This window comes from Capra hircus, chromosome 16 (genome assembly GCF_001704415.2).
Source record: "Capra hircus breed San Clemente chromosome 16, ASM170441v1, whole genome shotgun sequence".
Lineage (NCBI taxonomy): Eukaryota > Metazoa > Chordata > Mammalia > Artiodactyla > Bovidae > Capra > Capra hircus.
Genome location: NC_030823.1, coordinates 1,262,706 through 1,286,875, shown reverse-complemented (window position 1 = coordinate 1,286,875; position 24,170 = coordinate 1,262,706). Strand labels below are relative to the sequence as shown.

General features: G+C 54.2%; 1 protein-coding gene across 2 annotated transcripts in view; it reads right to left on the bottom strand.

The window, feature by feature from the left end:
• The window catches only part of SOX13 (SRY-box 13), a 43,747-nt gene that overhangs the window by 7,952 nt on the left and 11,625 nt on the right, over window positions 1–24,170 (bottom strand). For both annotated transcript variants that reach the window (XM_018060001.1, XM_018060002.1), the window contains exons 2-6: window positions 4,799–4,997; window positions 3,330–3,441; window positions 3,160–3,246; window positions 1,862–2,034; window positions 109–177 (exon numbers count right to left, since the gene is read on the bottom strand). In XM_018060001.1, the coding sequence (XP_017915490.1) occupies window positions 109–177; window positions 1,862–2,034; window positions 3,160–3,246; window positions 3,330–3,441; window positions 4,799–4,996 (639 nt within the window). In that variant the 5' untranslated portion in view covers window position 4,997. The remainder of the gene's footprint in view (window positions 1–108; window positions 178–1,861; window positions 2,035–3,159; window positions 3,247–3,329; window positions 3,442–4,798; window positions 4,998–24,170) is intronic.

Sequence of the window (24,170 nt, the reverse complement as noted above, 5' to 3'; positions counted from 1 at the left end):
GCTCTGCTCGATGCACAGCCACTGTCTCTCCCCATCGACAGCACCTGTGCACACCGGTGTCAGCCCCTCAACCTCCAGCCCTCCCAGGGCCCAGCCCTCCCCCCTTACCTGGATCTGCTGCTGCAGGAGGTTGATTTTGTGCTGCTGCTGGATCAGCTGCTGCTGCTGCTTAGCGATCTGGCAGAAGGAGAGAGTAGGCAATGGGAGTGCGGGCGTTAGGCCCCACGACCCCACTTCCCATAAGCCTTTGCAGCCCCATCCACAGCCCGCCTTCCACACCAGTGGACGGACAGGCAGGACAGCTGGCCAGCATAAGGAGCCAGCTGGCCAGCCCCCAGGATTTACTCTTCCTTTGCAGAGCTCGCCCTTAGAGACCAGACCGGGAGGGTGGGCAGGAAGCAGCTGGTTGCTTTTGCTCAGAGACCCCCAGCACCCTCCACCCTGGTCCTCTTGCAAGGACTGATGCACCCCAGAGGCGGGAATCCCAGGCCCCTCCCCACCTGCCCGTGGCCTCAGCCTGCCCTAGCCAGGCCTGCCGCACGCTCCCCGCTGTGCCCTGAAGGTGCCCTCCCTGGAGAGCAGGGCCTGCCATGCTCCCTGCTGTGCCCTGAAGGTGCCCGCCCCAGGGAGCAGGGCCCACTGCGCGCCCCGCTGTGCCCTGAAGGTGCCTGCCCTGGAGAGCAGGGCCCACCACGCTGCCCACTGTGCCTTGAGGGTGCCCGCCCTGGAGAGCAGGGCCCCCCATGCTCCCTGCTGTGCCCTGAGGGTGCCCGCCCTGGAAAACAGGGCCCCCCACGCTCCCTGCTGTGCCCTGAGGGTGCCCGCCCTGGAAAACAAGGCCCCCCACGCTCCCTGCTGTGCCCTGAAGGTGCCTGCCCTGGAAAACAGGGCCCCCCACGCTCCCTGCTGTGCCCTGAGGGTGCCCGCCCTGGAAAACAAGGCCCCCCACGCTCCCTGCTGTGCCCTGAAGGTGCCTGCCCTGGAAAACAGGGCCCCCCACGCTCCCTGCTGTGCCCTGAAGGTGCCTGCCCTGGAAAACAGGGCCCCCCACGCTCCCTGCTGTGCCCTGAAGGTGCCCGCCCCGGGAAGCAGGGTTCCCCACGCTCCCTGCTGTGCCCTGAAGGTGCCCGCCCCAGGAAGCAGGGCCCCCCACGCTCCCTGCTGTGCCTTGAGGGTGCCCGCCCTGGAAAGCAGGGCCCCCTACACTCCCTGCTGTGCCCTGAGAGTGCCCGCCCCGGGAGCAGGGCCCCCCACGCACCCCACTGCGCCCTGAAGGTGCCCGCCCCGGGAGCAGGGCCCCCCACGCTGCCTGCTGTGCCCTGAGAGTGCCCGCCCAGGGGAGCAGGGCCCCCACGCTGCCTGCTGTGCCCTGAGGGTGCCCACCCTGGAGAGCAGGGCCCCCTACGCTCCCTGCTGTGCCTTGAGGGTGCCCGCCCCGGAGAGCAGGGCCCACCATGCTGCCCGCTGTGCCCTGAAGGCGCCTGCCCTGGAAAGCAGGGCCCGCCATGCTCCCTGCTGTGCCCTGAAGGTGCCCGCCCTGGAGACCAGGGACCCCCACGCTCCCCGCTGTGCCTTGAGGGTGCCCACCCCGGGGAGCAGGGCCCACTACGCTGCCCGCTGTGCCCTGAGGGTGCCCGCCCCGGGGAGCAGGGCCCACCACGCTCCCTGCTGTGCCTTGAGGGTGCCCGCCCTGGAGACCAGGGACCCCCACGCTCCCCGCTGTGCCTTGAGGGTGCCCACCCCAGGGAGCAGGGCCCCCCAAGCTGCCCGCTGTGCCCTGAGGGTGCCCGCCCCGGGGAGCAGGGCCCCCCACGCTGCCCGCTGTGCCCTGAGGGTGCCCGCCCCGGGGAGCAGGGCCCACCTGTTCCTGCTGCTGCCGGGCCAGCTCCATCTGCTGCTGCTGCTTCTCCAGGAGCATCGCGGCCATGTTCTTCTGCTCCGAGTGCGCTGTCAGGAGCTGGTCCCGCAGGGCGGACAGCTGGTGGATCATGACCAGAAGCTGCAGCTCCTTCTCCGCCAGGCTCTCCTTGGTCCCTGCTCCACAGGGAAAGAGCCGCTGTTGACAACTTTTGTCCGTTCATCTGCCCACTGGTTCATCCGTAGGACACTGAGCAATTGCTGTCCCCCAGGCCCCTGCCAGGGACTGGACCACAGAGAAGACTGGGGCACGATCCTTGCCCTGGAGCAGGCTCCACATCTAGCCAGCTGACCCCTGGTCGCTCTGGAAGTTTCCACCATCAGCTGCTCTTCCAGGCCCTGCAAATGCTGATTGTGGACGTCTCAGGCCTGGCCCACCCCTGGGGTGTCCTCAAGAGCCCAGCACCACTGGGCCAGGTGGATAACTGTCCCGCAGGAGAGTCCAGAGGGACACATGCAGGCTTTGGAGCAAGACAGATCTGGGTTCAAATTCCCCTATTAACCCATTCCCCCGGGAGCTGTTGGGCAAGCGACCAACACCTCTGCACTTTATGGTTTTTTGAATCTATAAATAAGCACTGTGGTCGTCACCTCACAGGGCTGCTCTGAGGGCAAGGGAACTGAATGTAAAGCTCAGTCCTGGATCGGGTACACGGCCCTCAACTAGCGATGTCTACCTTGTCTCCAGTGCAGCTCAGATCAGACGCAGCAGTTACTCCTAAGTGCCAGCATACAGACCATTTGCATCAGAATTACTCAGGGAACCTCTGAAATATACAGATGCTTAGGTCCCTATCCTTTGTGGGTCTCGAATCTGGGGACCTGCGTTATTTTAAAGTTTCCTCTCGGAAAATCAAACAACCACACTGGGAGTGAACCTAAGCAAACACACTTCAATGTACTGAGTGAGGTCCTGACAGCCTGGAATTAATTTCCAGCAGTGAAAGGGAACATTCCATTTTATGGTGAGAAATGGGGAGTGGCAATGACGTGCCCAAGGTCACAAGGCGGCAGGGGGGACTTGGTTCCCACCAGGCCTCTGCTGCACGGAAATAGGCCCAGCGCGCGGATGGAGAATGGTGCTGAGCCCTAGGGCCAGGCAGCAGCCAGAGGGGCACAGGCCGTGCGTGATGGAGCTAAGAATCCCAGAAATTGCCCTGCAGGCCTAGACTGCATGGCCAGGCCTGGAGAAGGGAAGGGGGTTCAGATATCTCCCCCTTGCCCACCCACACGGGCCTTCACCTTTGACATCTTTGGTTTCCACAGAGCTCCTTCCCAGGAACTTCTCCTTCCAATCACTGGATAGCAGCTTCTCGATGGCCGGCACAACTGGAAGATACCAGGAGGCTGAGAAGCACCATCCTAACGCCGCCCCACCAGGCCCCCGTCTCTAACTAGGGCAGACGTCTCACCTTCTTTCAAATTTCTGTTGAAGTCCAGCTTCTCCTGGCTTCCAGAAGCAGCCTCGGAACCTCCTGATCTCCTGGGTTCCGGGGACCCACTGTTCTCCAGGGAGCTGCTGTCCTGCAAGACACACTGAATGTCCCTGCCACCAGAAGACAAGAGGGACAGGTGGGGGGTGGTGCTGAACACTCCAAGGATGTGTGCCCTGGGGAACCCCAGACTCTACCCAGCTCCCAGCCTTCAGCAGGGCCTTCTCTCCCCACCTCCTGACCTTTGCTCTGACTTGGCTTAATAGATTTCGTGAAAAGAACAAAAGGTTTTAAGACAAGAGGTCTGGGCTCACTGACTCACAGTGTGCTTAATCCCATACGAGTCCCTGAACTTCTATGAACCTGACCTCCCTCTTCTGAAAATGGAAAGACTTACACCTCCTTTTGCCAGAGGATTGTAGCTGGGATCAAAGGAGTTAATGCATGCGAATGAGGTTTGCCATTGCAGAGGCGAAGGCCAAAAGTCAGCTATTAATTATTCCTCCCTTGCATGCACCTACACTCCAGCCTGGCTGGTTACTTTCAGGGTCCCCACTCTCACCCTCTTTCAGACATTGTCCCCTTTCTCCTCTCATCTGAGTCTTCTCCATTCCTTAAGGCTCAGCTTAAAGCCTTACTCCTCCAGGAAGTCCTCCTTGATTCACTACCCCTACTTCCAGCCCCCTTTTGCCTACTCCTCCTGGCTGGATCCTTCCTCAGAGCCCTAAAACTCTCCTCATTTTCACTCATTTGCCTTTGATCACATATTTCCTTTTACATCTCTTAAATGGAATCATGGAATTTCTAAGAGCTAAAAGAATCATTACTACTCATATAGTTCAGCTCCTTCATTTTAAGGATGAGGAATCATATTGTCTTTGACAGTGATTTAAACTCTGGTTTGGGTAATAAGACTGATTTTCTCGAATCAGCAGTAGATTCGAAAGTAGTAGATTTCTACTACTAGACAAAGCTAGTAGATTATCTTTAAGCCAGACTGTAAACGCGTGTATCTTATTTCTCAACTAGTCCTCAAGGGTAAGGACCGGTCACACAGAGGCGAGCAGTTAATATTAGGTGAGTGAGGGCAGGAGTGAGTCCATGTCCTGCTCAGACAGGTAGCCTGACCCACCCACCCACCCGTCTACCTGCCCCTGTCCCCTGCTAGGCTGGTGGGTGCCTGGCCCATCCACCGGGGGGATGGGCACACGCACAGGGGCTGCAGAGGCAGGCTGGGGACACTGACCCAGGAGCCCCTGGTGGGTGCCTGGCCCATCCCCTGGGGGGATGGGCACACACACAGGGGCTGCAGAGGCAGGCTGGGGACACTGACCCAGGGGCCCCTGGTGGGTGCCTGGCCCATCCCCCGGGGGGATGGGCACACGCACAGGGGCTGCAGAGGCAGGCTGGGGACACTGACCCAGGGGACCCAAGAGAGTGCTGGGCACCTGGGCTGGAGCTTGCAGGTCAGCACCATTCTGGGCGGGGCGGGCTGGGTCTCCAGGCTGCAATTCAGCTGCAGTGGCCGAGCCTTGGGGGTCCTCGTAACAGGGCTCCTTCTTCCCCTCTGCCTTGACAGAACAGTTCACCATGGTGCCAACTTCATCCAGGACCAGCTGGGCAGAGCCGGGGCTCCTCATAGACATCCTGAGGGAGGAGGGGCAGAGTCAGGGAGGAGGACCTGAGCCCCCGGGCAGTGACTACTGTTGACTGATGTTCCAGCCCCAAACAGGTATGCGCTTGCAAAAGGCAAGCTCCACTTGGAACTCACTGTGACTGGAAAAGATTCTGGCCCCCCTCCCCCGCCTTTTTTTTAAATAGAAAGGCCTAGAGGAGACGGGGCCACCTTCTGTTGTACCCTGCTTGTTGCAGCGTTGGGACTAGCGGGCTGATGGGTTCCACTGAGAAGGCTAGAAACTTAACTGGCTGTTTCTGAGCCCAGTAAAACCGAGATCATATATACAGTATGTGTCTGTGTATGTGTAAGTACATATTTGTAATTAGTTATCAAAATTTAAAACTCAAGAGATAGCACATAAAAATCCGGGCTTGAACTCTCTTGAATTTAGTCTGGGGCAATAACTGGGATTGAGTAGCAGTTACTCTTTATGAAGAGGCCAGATTGTTCCCCTCTCCACCACTCACTGGGGGCTTCCCTGGGGGCTCAGACGGTAAAGAATCCACCTGCAACGCGGGAGACCTGGGTTCAATCCCTGGGTTGGGAAGTTCCCCTGGAGAAGGGAATGGCAACCCACTCCAGTATTCTTGCCTGGAGAATCCCATGGACAGAGGAGCCTGGAGGGCTACGGTCCATGGAGTCGCAAAGAGTCGGACACGACTGAGCGCCTTTCACTTTCACACTCCCTCCTACTCCCCTAAAGCGAAACCAAGTATTGACTACCCCATACACTGGTTCTTTGTTTTCCTTATAGTAGAGGCAAGATAAAAGTGAACTATTTCCAACTACTCCCTGAATCCATCTATCTATTTACCAAAAGTGAGGTGAGTTGCAGTGACCTAAGAGATGAGTAGCTTTCCGAGAAATATTGTCTTGTATCTGGTTAGAGTCTCTCAATTAGAGTCTGGCCCCCTCTGGGCCTCTGCAATCCCCGGTGTAATGAAAGCACAGACTGAATCTCCCACTTCTGTCGCTGACACCATGCCGTGTGGGATCACCGAGTAGCTGAGCAGGATCCTGGAGTTGTTTTCGGTGGCCACGCGAGGCTCAAGGCCAGAGCAGCAGATGCCCAGAGCTCACCTGCTCCCTCTCCAAAGTCACAGAGACAAGACCAGCTGGGACACACAGCAGGTTCCCAGAAGGCATGGGTCTTGCCTCAGCTACTCCAGGAGCTGCTGAGGAATCTTGGACAAGTTACTTAACCTTTCCATACCTGTTTTCTCATCTGTAAAATGGACAATGTGAAGCGATGAATTGACATTTACAAGGTGTTCAGAAGAGTGCTTGGTGCCTTTGTTAAGGCACAGCCGGCTGGAATGCAGCAAAGGGAAGCAGCCGGCATAGCCTGGGGGCTAGTTTGAAAGGTGAAGTCATGGGTCACGCACAAATCAGGATTTCTGTGGGTGAGGCCATGAATCTGTTTTAACAAGCCCTCCTGGTGATTCTGATACAGAGTAGTTTGAAAAGCTGTGTTAAATAAAACTTTAAAAAAATTTGTTTACACGGGCATTACATTTTTAGGAGGGGAATGTAAGGCAAAAATTATATAGAGTAAAACATCCCTCACGTTAAATTGCAGGTGCAGTATAATATTTGTGTATTACATCACCTCTGTATAACAAAATGCTTCTTATAAGGAATGATGCGATGAGCTGCATACGACAGCTGTACACAGCTGTATACACGCACAGTATTCCACTTGAAATAACGGAAAGCGTTCCAGTCGAATAAGATGTATCTGCTCGATTTGATGCCATCCTGCAGACCAGACCAGACCAGACTCTCTCGCCGCTTTCAAAGGGCAAGGTGCCCTGGGGGCTTGGTGTGGGGTCCAGCAGGGGCACCGCAGGGCGAGGAGAGAGGAGAGGCGAAGAGACCCCCCGCGCGGCCCAGCAGGGCTCTGGGGTGCGCCTGGGTCCCGCCCGGCGCGGGCCCGGCCGGCAGCCAGGAAGCCGGCGCGCGGCCCACCCGGGCGGGGAGGGGCGCGGGGGAGGGGCGCGGTCCTGAAGCCGAGGGCCGCAATTACATAACAAACAACCCGGGGCTCAAGCTGTGAATTAATCAAACCGCTGAAAATAAAACCTTCCTCTCAGGAACTTCAGACAAAAGAAATGAAAACAACCAGGCTGGCTGGAAAATAAAAGACAGCGGCGCTGAAAGGGGGACAAAAGGAAATCAGACAATAGGGTGTCGGACAAAGGCAATAAAGCCAAAGGAAGTGCGACCGGCGGACAATGCGGGGCCGCGGGCTTCTGATCCCCGGCCGGCTCCGCGCCCCCGCGCCCCGCCCGGGCCGGCGTCCTGGGGGTTTCTCCTCCGGGCACCCTCAGGGTGCTCCCCCACGCGGCCCAGCGCCCCCCAGAGCGCGGTCCCGCTGGGGGCCACCCTCCCCCCGCCGCCGCCGCTGAAGGCCGAGGCAGAGGAGGCGACGCTCGGTCCTAAGGAACCCCAGGGCCGCGCGGCCCGGTACCCCGGCCGCCCCCCTGCTGAGCGCCTGAACCGCGGCTGGTCCCAGTGGAAACATGCCGAGTGCAAGCTACAGCCTCGTTTTGGAAGGGTTAGGACGAAAACATAATGCAGAACAGCTCATTGGTTATTGATCACTGGTTCAAACATAACAGTCTGCACACTTTGGGGTTAAATAAAACACATCGCTAAAATTCGTTTCACCTGTTTCTTTTTGCACTTCTTACTGTAGCTAGGGAAAAACGTGTATAAGTGTGGCTCACATTATATTTCCGTTGGACCCTGCTGCACTAAGACAGCTCTTCCCTTTGACCTTGATGGCCTTTTCTACCCACTCTTAACTCCCAAGAGTACACCCAACTGGGCACTGGGATTGTTTTTATTTTGGGGGGGGCTCCCAGCAGTCCGTCCCAGCTTCTGACACAGAGCCTGGTAACAAAGACAATGGCTCTTGGCGACCAGTCAAGCTAGCTTGGAGGTGTCAGTCTGTTCACCAGGGCATGGTACTCCCCCCTCCCCAGCCCCCCATTACCTGCCAAATCCTGCTAGCAGCCCAGAAAAGGGCCCTTCCTTCCCACAGGTGTCTGTCTCCACTGCAGGCACTGGCCCTGGCTCTCCACTGGTCCCCTCCCTGGATTCATTGGTTTATGGAGAAGCCGCTCAGTTGTGTCCGACTTTGCAACCCCGGAAGGGAAGGCAGAGCAGGAATGCTGTTCCGCGTTGAAACCCCATGGACTGTAGTCCATGGAATTCTCCAGGCCGGAACTCTGGAGTGGGTAGCCTTTCCCTTCTTCAGGGGATCTTCCCAACCCAGAGATCGAACCTAGGTCTCCTGCACTGCAGGCAGATTCTTTACCAGCTGGGCCACAAGGGAAGCCCAAAGATGAGGAGATGAGCCTTCCATTGACACTCCAGCCCCTATAAGAGGTGCCTGTTTACATTCTCTTGGCATCCGGAACTCGCGACTTCAAAGTACTTTTCACAATTGATAATGATACCTTCACATGGTTTATTTCTGACTGGCCCAGTAGCCTGAGAACCCATCCAACCCCACACTGTGAAAATAAGCTTAGTTTTGCTAGTCATTATAGCCGCAGAGTCTAGCACAGTGCCTGGTACATACAGGTGCTCAATAAACATTGGTACAACGCTCAGAGTGATATAGTTCAGCAGCACAGGGCAAGGCAGATCTGCATGCCTCAGCGACAGCTACTGTAATCATCACCGTCAGATGGATGTTGCTGTCTGGGGCTAATTTCCCACACCCCCACCTCCCACACCCAGTTATCCTCAGCTGCATCTTTCTTGCATCGAAGCTCTTCCTGTGAATGACCCCAATCCCCCAGTAGCAAGGCAAGCCCATTTCCTTTTGTTCCCACCTTGAGACAGTAAGAAACATTTTCCAAACGTTAAAGACCGTGTGGAGTCTTCCCTTAAGTCTTTTCCAGAGACTTAAAAAAAAAATAAATTCCCTTATTACCCCCTTCCCTACAAAGCATGCTCCATGCTTCAATCATATATACATGATTTTTCAGGAGGTTTTAAGGTCAGCAGTCACAGCCTCCCCTCTCCCCAGATGCCCAGAAGTCAGACTATTCTGGTGCTCAGGAGATGTGGATTACTGGCCTCCCCCAGTTCCCACCCAGGTCCTGGTCAGAGGCCACCCTGGTGGAGCTCTCACTCGGGTAGAAGCGCTCCCATATTCCCAATCTCCTCCCTCTCGCCCAGTCTTACTCATATTTTATAAATGGAGAAACTGAGGCCCAGAAAGGTCAGGTTCACCTGGCTTGTTTGGGCATACTGATTTAGGAATAGAGTCAGAGGACCTTCAACCAGCTGGGGCACGGAGCAGCATTCCTGCTCTGCCTTCCCTTCCCTTCCGGGGAACCTACCCCACAGGCCCTCCGCCGCCTTCTCCTGGGTTTAACCTCACCTGAGCATCTTGAGAAGTGAAGGCCCCTAGGGGGAGAGGGCTCAGGCCAGCCCCACCCTGGATGCCGCAGAGTCTTGAGTCTCTGAGCTGACTCCAAATCCAGCGCCCAGGACAAGGCAGCGGACGCCTGCCCCCCACAGAGGGATGAGGGCACAGGGCCCAGTTCTGGAGTCTGCAACCAGGCAGACTCCAGGGGCTAAGCTCCTCTTTCTCCTGCCTACAGTCAACCCTTTTCCAGCCCCTCTGACCCCCTCCCACCCAAGGTGCACACAAACTAAGCCCCTTTCTACCCCCAAACAAATCACCAGCCACTTCCTCTCCCAATCAGACAACAAGCAGCCCAGCCAGATTGGAATCAAAGGACTTTTTACTCTCAGACCTTCCTCCCTCCATAACAACAGCCCGCCCCTCCCCACATCTAGATACAGATAAAGATAGACATAAATTCCAGTCATCGGAGCATGACGGGTGACTCAGACCGAGGGCTACAGGAAGGCAGACCCTCCTAGGAGGGCCAGTGACGACACTTCCCTGCTGGGCACACACCTGACCCTCTACTGAGACCCCCCGCCCCCAGGCTGGCCCTGTGTGGGTGGTGCAGCGGGCACTGCCAGGGAGGAAGCATGTGGCCGGGAGGGGCAGGGCCAGGGGAACGGGTCCCAGAGGAACATCACTTCCTTTCAGGGCCCCTGAGAGTTGAGAGGCCCGGGCAGCCCTGAACAATGGCCCGAGGCGTGGGTGCCCAGCACGGTGCCCAGTGCCACATCCTGCCATTCTTCTCCCAGGCCGCACCCTGCCACCCTTCCTGGCTACGCCCGATCCTATCTCTGCTGTTTACTCAGAGCTGGGAGCTGGGCTGGCCACAGGCTTGAAACAAAGCTTTCCTGCGAGCCTCTCTCCCTCTCTTCAGCCTCTGTGGGCCCTGGGGGTGAACAGGTCCATGGTGTGGCCCTGTCTAGCCCAGACCAGGTGGAGACAATGGCTAACACCCCCCCGTCCCTGGGCTGTTTCCAGGCTGGCCAAGGTAATATATCACCTAGCAGAGACTAGCTAGACTGAGGCGTGCTGAGCCCCCGGGAGCCCCTGTCCTAGCCTGTAAGAGGAGGCAGCCCCCTGCATCGCCGGCACAGAAATCCAGCTCCAGACAGAGCTTTGGCAGCTGCCAAGATTCAGCTGACCCCCTAAGGACTTAAAAAGCTGGGAGAAACGGGCGGCGCCGTTCCCACCCAGAGCCTCGTCCGCGTCTCCTCTTCCTGGAGGATCCAGCAGGGGCAGAAGAGGCAGCATGGAAGGGCCGCTGAGACTCCCAGGAGGAAGGGGCTGCCGCACCTGCCTGGGTGAAGCCGAGGGAGTAGACAGTGTTTCCTGCAGGCCCTCGTCCGGGGCCCTCCTGCTTCGGGACCTGAGGCCGTCTCCAGCCCCGCCCGAGCCCCGTGAGCAGCCCGGCCACAGGGCTGGGGCAGCTGCAGTGCTGACCTCCCCTCCCAGCGCCAGGCCCAGGCCCCGGGCCTGGATGAGGGCGCGCGTCTGCTCCTTCGCACAAGCAGGGTCCCGTCCGGGGCCCGCGCGCGGCCCGGGCCGACCTGGCCTCTGCAGAAACCTGCCTTGCGGGGTAGCCCTGAGTGTTAACCACGGGGACAGGAGGAAAAAGAGCACACAAGGCCAGAACACCACCCGGCTGAGGGCACTGGGCAAGCGCTCGCCTCTCCTTCTCCTGACCCACCCAAGGCCCAGCGGAGGCGTCTGAACCCAGCCCTCACTAACGCCCGGATCATGTCTTCTCATCTGCTGGCTGTGCCCTGGCTCCCTCTAACCCAGGTAACAGGATCCGGTCCAGCAAAGATCAAGCTGCCACTGTCTTTGCCGCTTACAGGATTCCAGTCGTTTCTTGAGTCATGGCCAAGGAAGAATTAATCAAAAAAACCCAAAGTCACTTTGGAAACTTGGGGGAAAGATTCAGTCTCTCAAAACTTTAGTTTCTTCACACGTAAAACAGAGATTCCAATACCTCCTTTGTGATTAGAAGTAATCATAAGCTTAGAGAATGTGGTACAGAATATATGTCCAGGGAAGTGTTGACAGGATACCTTCCTGACCCAGAAAGTTGGCATGCAAATAATCAGAAAACACACGTGGCCTCATCCTCTCCTCCCAAGGATGTACCTCCCTGTAAGAAACTGAAAGTTGCTCAGTCTCCTTTTGACCCCGTGGACAGTATAGCCCCAAAGACTCCTCTGTCCATGGGATTCTCCAGGCAAGAGTACTGAAGCGGGTTGCCATTTCCTTCTCCAGGGGATCTTCCCGACCCAGGAGTCTCCTGCATTGCAGGCTGATTCTTTTCCATTTGAGCCTCCAGGGAAGCCCCTCTACCTCCCTGCTGCTAAGCTGCTTCGGTCGTGTCCGACTCTGTGCAACCCCGTAGACGGCAGCCCACCAGGCTCCCCCGTCCCTGGGATTCTCCAGGCAAGAACACTGGAGTGGGCTGCCATTTCCTTCTCCAATGCATGAAAGTGAAAAGTGAAAGTGAAGTTGCTCAGTCGTGTCCGACTCTTAGCGACACCATGGACTGTAGCCCACCAGGCTCCTCCATCCATAGGATTCTCCAGGCAAGGGTACTGGAGTGGGGTGCCACTGCCTTCTCCCCTCTACCTCCCTAAGGCTCCATAAAAAGATATACTTTGAGAAAAGGTTCGGGGGCTTCCAGAGGGATTTGCACATCCCGCTCCTTGGCTTGGGCAGACAACGGAGGGGCAGAGTGGCTGGCGGCACTGCAGTCAGCGGCCAGGGCCCATGAGCTGCACTGGGACACACTGGCCTCACCTTTGGGTGCCCTGCTCCGGTCTGTGGCTTCCTCCGCCGCAGGGTTTCTGGGTGGGACCCCACCTGCGCCTTGAGAAAATCTAATCACCATCATCTCCCCAAAGAAAAGCTCATCATCGGAAACCCCGACCGAGCGGCTCTTACTCAAGCAGCATTCATTCTTCCAGTGAACAAAGTGTTCCGTTCTATTTCTCTGCAAAGGCTACGTTTCCTCTCCCATTATCTACCCCATCGGCCCACCGGCAGCCAAGACTGCCGCGGAAGATTTCTCCTGCCCGTCACGTTCATGGTCCCCTTTATATTTGTGAGTCGCTGCTTTCTCTTGGCTTTGGCTCCTTCTCAAAAGGGCAGGAGAGCAAGTGGAGGAGAACAGCTTCAAGTCCCCGATTTCAACTAAAATGCTCATCAAGCAATCCCCAAAGCAGCCAGCCTGCACCCCAGTCTGCCTGGGACCCCAACTTCCAGCACCAGCACCCTTTAGAAACTGAGCAGGACCATTTCAACTAAGAAAGAAAAATCTGGCAAAGGGGTGGGATGAGATAGGGATCTTGACATCTGGAGCCCAAGTCGGTAATAACAATAGCGGTGACATTCAAAGTATTTAACAACTGAATGATGGGCACTAACCTGTGAGATGAGACTCCTGGGACAATCAGATGAGTTAGGAGGTGCCCCCCCCAACACAACTGGTTGCCACTCTGGTGTGTACCCCTCTGATCGCAGTTAACATTTCCTAAGTATTTACTATATGTGAGTATTATTTGAATCACTTTTATTTATAGTGATTTATTTCATTTTCACAATAACCATCTGAGATAGCTGGTATTATGATCTCCATTTTACAGATGGAGAAACTGAGGCACAGAGGTGGTTTGCATCCAGGATGTCTAGCATCAGAATCTTCCTCTCAACCAGACAACAGGAATCAGGCACACAATAAGCTAAAGGCCATCAACAGGCATTAGCTCTTTTAATACTTTCCTGAGCCCTGTGAAAGAGTTACTATCATCATCTCTGTTTTACTACTGAGGACACAAAGCCTTAAGGAGGCTAAACAACTGCCAACGGTCATGGCCAATGAGTGGTGAGCAAAACACGGGCCCAGAGACCGGCTGTCGAGCGCTTTCTTTAAAGCGCTGGATTACACTGGTTTCCCGTCCACGTGCCTGAGGGACTAAGAGCCACGGGGAATCACCCACGGGAGGCTGAGTCACCTGCCCCTCGATTTCAAACTCTGCAGGGCACTGCTGCTCTCAGGACGGGGGTCAAGCGATCCAGGCAGGTCCTAGCTCAGCTGAAGGGAGAAAAGTCAAAGGCAAATGCCACATGCAGACACCAAATAATTCAACACCAGGGCCCTAGTGTCGTGAGTTCAGGGCGGCATCGGAGGGCGCAGAGATGCCCCCCTCCCTGACCTCCCCCAGCGATCACCTCGCCGGGGTCCTGACCTTCCTTCCTTGCCCTCTGTCCTCACACCTCCACACCTTAGCGTCCCACCATCAGCCTCAGCAGAGCTGTTCACCTCACAGACCACTCAACACATGTGCCAAATGAACGGCGGCAGCCATCTTATTATCAATCTTTTTTCTGACTATAAAAGGAATATGTACTCATTGTCCAATAGATAATCTGAAAAACTTAGAATAACATAAAGACCAAAAAATTAGTCACCCGCTTCACATGAATCCAGAGGTGGCAGCTGATGACACTTCTGGCATATTTCCATTAAATATTTTTCCTGTCTAGTTTTCTTTTTCATCAATAAGCTCATAAAAAAGTTTTACACTTTTCCCCTCCATATACATGTAATAGTGTATCAGAGGAAGCTTTCATGTTACTAAAAACTGGAAAGTACTTAAAATTCTCCAGAGAATTCCATGGTAGTCTGGTGGTTAGGACTCTGCGCTTTCACTGTGAAGGCCTGCACTCGATCCCTGGTTGGAGATCTAAACTCCCACAAGCCACGAGGTGTAGCAAAAAAGAAAGAAAATTCGTTATGAAGTCATTTGTAATTGTTGGACATCTCTGCAGTGGCTGTACCGTAATTTACCCAATGCCCAGGGTTAAAACAATCCAGCTCTTTAAATCTCAATATCACTGAAACTCCCTTCTCCCCCTGAAGGTCATTCACCCTCCAGACACTTCTGATGGGCCAGGGCCGTTCTGCTCCTATGACAGAAGGCAGGGAAAGGGCCCTGACAATCAGCAGGAAGATCAAGGTAGGAGAAGGGCCTCACCTGCTTCCTCTTTTTCTTTACTTTTTTTTTTTTTCACTGAAGTATAGTTGATTTGCAATGTTGTGTTAGTTCCAGGTGTTCAGCAACGTGATTCAGTTACACACTTTTTCAGATTCTTTTTCAGATTCTTTTCCCTTATAGGTCATTACAAAATACTGAGTAGAGTTCTCTGTGGTATACAATAGGTTCTTACTGGCTTTATTTTATATATAGTTGAGTGTATCCATTAATCCCAACCTCCTAATCTATAAACCCTCCCCTCTTCTGCTTCCTCTTGACAGGACAAGCACGTAGCAGAAGTACAGGCTGGAGGCTGTGACAGAGACCCAGAAATGTGGGCCCGGGCCTAGCTGCTTCTGCAATGCGGAGCACATGCCTTAGTGCTTCCTGGGGCCTGACTTCCCCTTAAAAAGATGGAGAATCACAGTGAGATGCCACATCACACCCATTATGATGGCTACTATTTAAAAAAAAAGAAACAAGAAGTGTTGGCAAGGATGCAGACAATTGCTGGTGGGAATGTAAAATTTAAAGCTGCTATGGAAAACAGTATGGTGGTTTCTTAAGAGCTGAAGCATAGAATAACCATATGATCCAGCAATTCTCCTTCTGGGTGTACAACCAAAGGGTGTGAGGCAGGGCCATGGAGGGACGCTGCTCACCCGTGCTTGTACAACACTATTTACAGCAGCCGAAAGGTGGAAACAACCCAAGTGTCTGTGGAAGAGTGAATGCATAAAATAAAACGTGCTACAGATGAGAACAGAATAACATCATCCTTAAAAAGGAGATCTGACATAGGCTACAATGCGGAGGAAACTTGAAAATGTCAAATGTAACCAGCCTAAGCGAAATAACAAAAAGACTAATACTTCTTGATTCTGCTTGTACGAGGTACTTACAATAGATAAATTTATAGAGACAGAAAGTAAAATAGAGGTTATTAGGGGCTGGGGAGAGAAGCTAAGGGGGAGTTATTATTTAACAAGTACAGAGTTTTAGTTTGGGGGAGGCAAACGTCTGGAGATGGACAAGCAGGGGCAGTTGGACAACGCAAACGTACTTAACGCTTCCAAACTATGCAATTAAAAAATTATCAAAACGGTCAATTTCATTAATAGGTATGTTACCACACAAAAAAAGATGGAGAACACGAAACTGCTAATAATTTACAGTTTCATGGCACCTTTAATCTTGCAGACAGGCCTAAAACAGACTCACAGACTGGGGACTCAGGTCTGGCCAGGTATCGGGAGCGTGCAGCCGGGAGACCAGCTGCCTTGGAGAGCTTCTTGCGCACAAAGCCATCATTAACATCATTAATTGAAGTGTCTAAAAGGGCCAGAGCCAGACAGAGTGGGACCTGCCCCACCAGTTAGCAGGCTTTCCCTTTCAGTGCCCCCCTCGCCTCTAGGTACAATTAAAGGCTTTTCCCTGTCACTCAGAGACAGGTGTATTGAGGATTCCTCAGTGGGGAGGGGAAGGGTCTGGGGGCAGGAAGGTGGGGATGGAGGAAGAGATTTTGCTCACTTCCTTTAAGTCAGCTCCTTGCTTTCGTGGAAATCCTTTCCTCAATTGTCCTTCTTGGGGTGGCAGGCTCAAGGAAAGTGCTGGGTGACGCCTGGCTTCCAAACAGCTCTCCCCATCCCCGACTTGCTGAGCAGCCCTGGGCAGTCTACTCTACAGCTCTCGACCTCCCTGAGGTCCATCTAGGGAGGACACAGGGACAATAATTCAAACAAATGCTTTCACGTTAGTCTGAGCTAACAGAGGGGGTGACTGGGGTGGGGGCCCCCTGGGGAGAGAAGGAGGGAATGGAGAAGCCTTCCCAGTGTCCAGAGTCACCACTTATTTCAGAGACGCTGGCTTCTGTGGGCCACCCAGATCTTCCTTCTCCTCTTCAGTGAATGACAGGCGGGGACCAAAGTCCCATCGAGCCAGAAGGGTCATTTGATAGTCCCATTCTCTATTACTGGTGCCTTTACAGGTGAAAAACTAGCCCAGCTCCCACTTACCCAAGAACACATCACAGGCCTTCCAATGTCTCTAAGCACTGCCGGGGCCCCAGGGCCTGATCGAGAGGGCAGGCCCTGCGGATGGCCGTCCACCACAGGGGAACCTTAGGGACTGTCTATGGAAACTGAAAAGAGCCACTGGCACCTGTCTTTGTCCAGCGAAGAAGGGAGATGAGCGGCCCCACCCAGCCCTTAGAGCTGCTTTCCTTCCCTTCCCCCACAGCCCGTGCCCTGACCCGGGGTGAGGGTCAGTGACGGGGTCACTAGAGGTGCCCAGCTCAAAACCTGCCCTTGCTTAGGGAGGAATTTAACCCTCTCCCTGCTGGCTCATGACTAGTCACCCTAACAGATCTACCAGCTCGGAGGGGAAAAGTTACTGCAGAGAGGATCACACAGACCCACGTGATAACTCTGAGCGCACAGTGGAAGTGAACTCTGGATTTGGAGGCCGGAGGTCTGAGTTGGAGCCCCAGCTCTGCCACAAAATCAGGGTACAATCCTAGGTATGTCCTAAGTTTCTGAGCCTCAGTTTTCCTATCTATAAATTGGAAGTCAACGTACACACCACCAAATTGCTTGGAGCCTCAGCACAGTGACTTTCTAAATGTCAAAATGCTTCACACGCTTGATGGTTTAGAAAACCCCCTACAACTGTTAGTTAGGGGTTTGGACACCTGGAACTCACTGTGGGGCGTGGGACACAGCACCCAAACGTGCAAGGGCTCAGTTTTTCCATTTGCTCATGGGATAAATTATTATTTCTTCTCTCAGAGATAACATTTCAAGTCCAGGAGGGCTCCACGGTCTCTGATGCAGGAATACAGGCGCTGCTGAGGCCCTGGTTCCCACCTTCAGGCTGCGGCCTGCAGCGGCAAAAGACAGTGACAGCACCTGCCGTGTTTTTGAGTGGGCACGACCAGCTAGGCACCTCACAGGTATTTTTGGTAACAACAAAGCCCGTTTTATAATCGAGGCACCTGAAGCTTAAGGGTGGAAGCAAAATCCCACAGGAGGCCCACCTGCCTCCAATTCCAAACCCACAGCACACGGACTCTGGAGAAAAGGCAGCTTCCCCGCAGGTGCACCCAGTCCAATCAGCCCTGTCTGCTGCAGGGTGCTGGGGGACAGCCTCCACTTCCTGCTGGGTTCCTGCAGGAGCTCTGGAGCGCCCAGAGTCCAAAGGTTAGTTAAAGGCTGTCTGTTACTCTGAATTATAAAACTTCACCAGCAGTTGGGTTAGGTGAATGCAGTGGTTTCATGCTTTCAAGCGATTCAGACTTACAAGCGAGTTTCACCAGTTTTGCAAACATCCATTCTACCTGGTGTAGAACTGTCACCCTTAGTGGCCCGATTAAGGGACAACACTGGGTAAAGGACCAGAGGCAGTGACACTCTGAGCCAAACGATCATTTATGCTCTATCTGGCGACACCCTGCCTGCAGCTGTTGGGTGAGAAAGTTCACCGTCTTTTCTGGGCTGCCCTCCAGCGCCAGCACAGTGAGGTCCATACACTGGGGTCCACGCCCCAGCCCACCTCCGCCCCACACCCTACCCCTGCTGCAAGGTCCGGGAACCCTTGGGTTAGCAGCTCTTGCCCTTGTTTCTCTGAGTGCATGGGTCACTCCTGTACCAGAATGATCACAACAATAGTAACAGCAGCAAACGCCTGGATAAGAACTCCCTCCCCCACCACCCCCCACGGCAGACAGTGACTGAATTTTCCAGGTAACCCTTTTTATTCAGTACCAGGTATGACTGTCAGCAGCAATTTATAATTCCTGAAGCTGAAGCACAGAGTGGCTAAGTAACTTGGCCAGGGTCACGCAGCACATCTGCACACGTCTGAAGGAAGAATTTGATGGAGGGGCTGAGAGAGGTGTCACAGCTGACGGAGTCTGGTCACCACACTCTCCCTTTCCCAAATCCCATATAAGCCATGCTCATGACCCAAGGGAGGAGCTGCCCCCACATCCAGACAGGCTCCAGGAGAGCTGCACCACCGTCCCGACAGCCACCACCATGACGGCCGTGATACCAACATCAGCTCCCGCTAACTGGAATCTAGTATAGTCCAGACACTGTAATATAGACATCACTTCATTGAATCCTTTTAAACTTGGGAGGTAGGTATTATTCTTTTCCCACTTTGTAGGTGAAAAAACTAACTCAAAAAAAGTTCTAGTATTTGCCAGAAATCTTTCAGCTCAGAAAAAGCAGAGACAGGATACAAACAGGGATCTGTCTAACTCCACCTTGCACCCAGCCTCGGAAACCAAGCCCATGGAGACGAACAGGTCTTCAAGAGTCCCGACACGGGACTTCTCCGGTCGCCCGGCGGCTAAGACTCCGAGCTCCCAGTGCAGGGGGCCTGAGTTCGACTCCTAGTCAGGAAGCTAGATCCCACAACTAAGACCCAGAGTAGCCACATAAATAAATAAAATAAAATTTAAAACAAATATTAAAAAAGAAAAAAAAATGAGTTCTGGGGCCCTGGCCCACTCAGCTAAAAGCTCTGTTCTCACAACGCAGCTGGTTCCAAAGATCCTGTCTCACCTCCTCAGACAGATTAATGCTTCCTTGTGGGCAGGGTTTGGTCTCCTCCCCACCCCCACCCAGTGCCTTCACATGATGAGGTACGGGGTAAAGCTTATGCAGGTCAAGAAGCAACAGTTAGAACTGGACAAGGAACAACAGACTGGTTCCAAATTGGGAAAGGAGTATGTCAAGGCTGTATGTTGTCACCCTGCTTTATTAACTTATATGCAGAGTACATCATGTGAAATGCTGGGCAGGAAGAAACACAAGCTGGAATCAAGATTGCCCAGAGAAATATCAATAACCTCTGCTATGGAAATGACACCACCCTTATGGCAGAAAGTGAAAAGGAACTAAAGAGCCTCTTGATGAAAGTGAAAGTGGAGAGTGAAAAAGCTGGCTTAAAACTCAACATTCAGAAAACTAAGATCATGGCATCCAGTCCCATCACTTCATGGCAAATAGACGGGGAAACAATGGAAACAGTGACAGACTTTATTTTCTTGGGCTCTAAAATCACTGCAGATGGTGACTGCAGCCATGAAATTAAAAGACGCTTGCTTCTTGGAAGGAAAGCTACGGGCAACCTAGAGAACATATTAGAAAGCAGAGACATTACTTTGCCAACAAAGGTCTAGTCAAAGCGATGGTTTTTCCAGTAGTCATGTATGGATGTGAGAGTTGGCCCATAAAGAAGGCTAAGAGCCGAAGAATTGATGCTTTTGAATTGTGGTGTTGGAGAAGACTCTTGAGAGTCCCTTGGACTGCAAGGAGTCAAACCAGTCAATCCTAAAGGAAATCAGTCCTGAATATTCATTGGAAGGACTGAGGCTGAAGCTGAAGCTCCAATACTTTGGCTACCTGATGCACAGAACTGACTCATTTGAGAAGATCCTGATGCTGGGAAAGGTTGAAGGTGAGAGAAGGGGACAACAGAGGTTGAGATGGTTGGATGGCATCACTGACTCGATGGACATGAGTCTGAGCAAGCTCTGAGAGTCGGTGATGGACACCGAAGCCACAAGACTGAGCAACTGAACTGAACTGAAAACTTATCCATCCTCTGAATATCTTAATTGTTAAAAAATATATCAAACCATTGCCTTTAAAAAAGACATCTAGAGATTAACGTTCATCAAGCCTGAACAAAAAGAGTTTGCTCATTTATGGAGAAATGGCACATCTCAGAAAGTTGGCTGCACTCACTCCCTCGAGCCCCCGTGGGACTGAAACCCGGGTGAGTGTGGTCATGAGACCAGGAGAAGGAACATCCCCTCCGCGGGCTGCCAGGCTTGGTCCCGATCCTGGGAGCCCAGAGCCCTGCGGGGGAAGGAGAGTTGTCTCTATTACCAGGTGGTTCAGCACAATTTGAAAGCAGCAAAAATGTCTTTGAATGGAAAGAAAAAGCACAGGGTTCTGCTGGAATTTTGTTGAAGAACAGAGAGAAGTTTCGGCTTCAATGAATAAGCTACCCATTCTGAAAGTTCTCTGAGAACTTCTCTGGTTCCTCACTGTCAACCAAGTCTGGGCTCCTTGGCCTGCGCTCAAGACTCCCTCTGACCTTGAAGATCTCTTCCTAACTGCTCTCTCAGCTCCCCCCCCCCCCCGACCCTGTTTCTACCCCAGCAGGGTTCCTCAGCCTCTCGGCTGGTAGCTTCGTCACCGTTGTTGCACGGCACCTGGCACAGAGGCGCCCTACTAACATCTGTCTTAGCAGGGGACGGGGGTTGCTAGTGGAGCCCTGAGTCTCACGCTGGGCCAGAGCGCGTGTTCCACACCTAGCAAACCTACCCACGCTGGGTCAGAGCTGAGTTCACCCTTTCATGGACCCCTGGCAAGAGCCTTGAGTGAGCAGGAGAAAAGGATGTCAACCCACAGAAGAGAGGACAGGGAATCTGCCTCAGGGCTGAGTGGCCGTCAGCTGTGTGAGGATAATAATAAGATAACAGTGAATCCTAACAGCTGGAAACCAGGCCAGTTCTCTCACTGCCCAGCATCTCTCTCCCCCATTACCCAACGCATTACATTCTCACCCTTGGCTCTTTCCGGAGTCCCACAAAAGCGTCTTATCCTTCCAGTGAGTCTGCCTTTCAACAACCATCTGATGGCAGCAAGCTTGGAGACATGCTTGGGATGCAAGAAATGGCTACTTAAGAGATTCGCTCTTCCGGAAGCTGACTAGGCTCCTCCCAGGCATGAAGCAGAGGCCGGAGATCAGGCAGCACTGTACCTGACCCTGAGAAGGCCCCGCCAACCAAAGCTCTCTGCCCTTTGGTACTCTGGCCACCTGGGGGATGCGGACCCCTTGAAGAATGGCTAATGTGGCTGCTTCTAGTCAAAGCCAAACAGTTGGGAACAGAATGAAGGGAAATCACAGAAAGAATGAAACCGACTTACATGAGGAGTGGATGGAGAAAGGGGGCTTGCTTCCAGGAACGGGGACTGGTGAGGAATCCAGGGAAGCGTGGAGGCCAGCCTGGAGGAGGGGGCGCTGCAGGTGCTGCCCCTGCCCTCTCCATGGTCTTCCGGGACGCCACACAACAACCTGCACACACACGGCCTCGGCGCCCGCAGAGCTCTATCTGCTGCCCCGATCTCGCGGCCGCTGAGCTAAATTCCACCAGCTCAGCTCTTTTGCAGAAAGGGGGTTGTTTTGCTTGTGCACCATTCTTTCCACAAGGGTGGTCATCTTGCCGCTGCCCCTCTTCCGGGGTCTCCTCTCACACAGCCGCTCTTCTTTCTCTGTAGGAGTGTTCCCAGGCCCTGCCGTCTCAAGAAACTACAGTGACTCTGCTCCCGTCACCGTCCTGACCCCGTTTCACAGAAAGCAATCAGGAACCCAAGACCCAGTGGGCCGACGTGGGAGGGGGCGCCTTCCACTTACAGGAGCCATCTGTGGTCCTGTGAGGAGGCCGTGCCAGCCAGAAGGGCATCTCCGCACACAGGGCTGGGCTCAAACTGGCCCTGCGCTAAAGCTGCCGCCAGCACAGGCCGAGGCCCTGCATGGTCGGTCCTGAAATTAGCGACCCGAGTGTCTTTCCTGTTGAGCCTCTTGCTAAGGCCCTGCAAGCCTCCTCTCAACACTGGAGAACAGAATGTGCTTGGCTGCAGACCTGGCCATCATAAATTGCTAATAACAGGCTCTCAATCTCAAAACAACATCATAGAAGGCCTGACCCTTCTTTTCTGCTCCTCTCATCCGCACCACAGAGGAGACGATGGCACCCCACTCCAGTACTCTTGCCTGGAAAATCCCATGGATGGAGGAGCCTGGTAGGCTGCAGTCCATGGGGTCGCTGAGGGTCAGACACGACTGAGCGACTTCACTTTCACTTTTCCCTTTCATGCATTGGAGAAGGAAGTGGCAACCCACTCCAGTGTTCTTGCCTGGAGAATCCCAGGGACGGGGGAGCCTGGTGGGCTGCCGTCTATGGGGTCGCAGAGTCGGACACGACTGAAACCACTTAGCAGCAGCATCCACACCACTATCTCCACAAGACCAAGAAGAGAAAGAGATGCCTCCTCTGGCCACAGGGGAGAAAGCTGCTCTCAGAGGCTCACTCCTCCATTTCCACCTGTCTTCAGGGACACAAGCTGGGCCCCGAGGAGTCTGAACAGGAAACGTCTGTTTTCCAAGGTCGCTCCTTGTCGCTAACCTCGATTTATCGTCAGATTTATTGAGCACCTGCTGAGTGCCGAGCTCTGTGCACCTAATGTGAAGGCACAGAGTCCCACTCACAGGTGGGGGTCACTGGGGACCACCTCCTGTGCTCACCCTGGGGAGGGTGATCAACAGTAGGCCACTGTGAAGCCGGCTCTCTGTCCCTCCCCGCAAGCGTTCCCTGCCCTCTGTGAAGGGGCTGGGAGAACAGCAGGAGTGAGGCTGGACAAGAGCAAAGAGCCAGGAGTGGCCATCTTTGAAAAGAGCAACAGTAAAAGGCAAACGTGAATGTGGCTAGGTATACATTATAGAAAGCGTGTTCAGTGTACTGGTTAAATGCAAATTATATGTAAATACGTACACAGCCCTCAGAAGAATCCAAGCATCGCCTCTACTTTCTCTGCCTGTCTCTTACTCAAGCTGTTTCCGGGGTTACCTAGGAAGCTACTATCTGACCACCTGGCCAGTGTACTCAGAGTACTCTCCCAGTCCCGTCTTCCCGCCTTCCCCTTCGTATCAGCCTCTCTCCTTGACCTCACCTCTCCAGGAAGGCTACCTGAGGGATGCTGAGTACAGAGGAGGGAGAAAAAACGGGGCTGTGCCCACGCGGAGCATGGCCAAGGTGGCAAATGAAGGAGGGAGGGCGGTGGCCTCTGCCAAGGCAACTGTCCTTCCAGATCTGGGCCCAGGACGGGCTCCCTGCAGCTGTCAAGAGGCCCTCAGACCCCAGGCATTCCCTGATGCCCCTAGCCCTCTCCCATCACCGGTTCCCCCAAACCAGGGGCAGCAGGCCAGGAGCTCCTGCAAAGACCCCACAGCGGTTCCCACGTGTGCTGCCGCGTGGCCACACTGGCCCCGTGGACCAGCCTCATCTCTTCAGACCCACAGTCAGCGTGGAGCTAAGAGGCCCCACCACCCTGCCTGTAAGTCTCAGTCTCCCAGTCCACAAAGCGAGGGATGAGGCACTCTCTGCCCGTCCTAACGGACAAGGTTTCACGAGGCATCCCTGAGATGAGCCACGTGGCAGGACCTGTGCGTGGATGGCACCACCAAGAACAGATGCAGAATTGTCCCTAAGTGTCTGACTCCACAACCAGATTTTGAAACTGCAACGAAAATCACCAGGGTAGCTGTCTTCATCCTCATCTGACTCTACTCCTACAGCAACACAGTATTCAGTTTTTCCCAGGAGGGGTACAAGTGGTCCTTCCCAAGTTGCTGATGGGAAAAGCAAGGTCCCTAAAGGTGGTGTGACAGGCCCGAGGACACAGTCTAGAGCAGGCCTTGGTCTCCTCTGGGGTCCACGGGCCTTCAGTGCCCACTGGCCCCACAAGCAACGGCTAGAGGAATCTGGAGGGCCTGAGGGAGCTCCTGCGGGAAAGGCAGGGTGAGGAGCCCACTGGCTGCTGCCTAGGGGCTGCACCTGGGCTGGACTGTGGGAGGTCAGCCCCCTGCACTCGGTCCAGCAGGCCTGG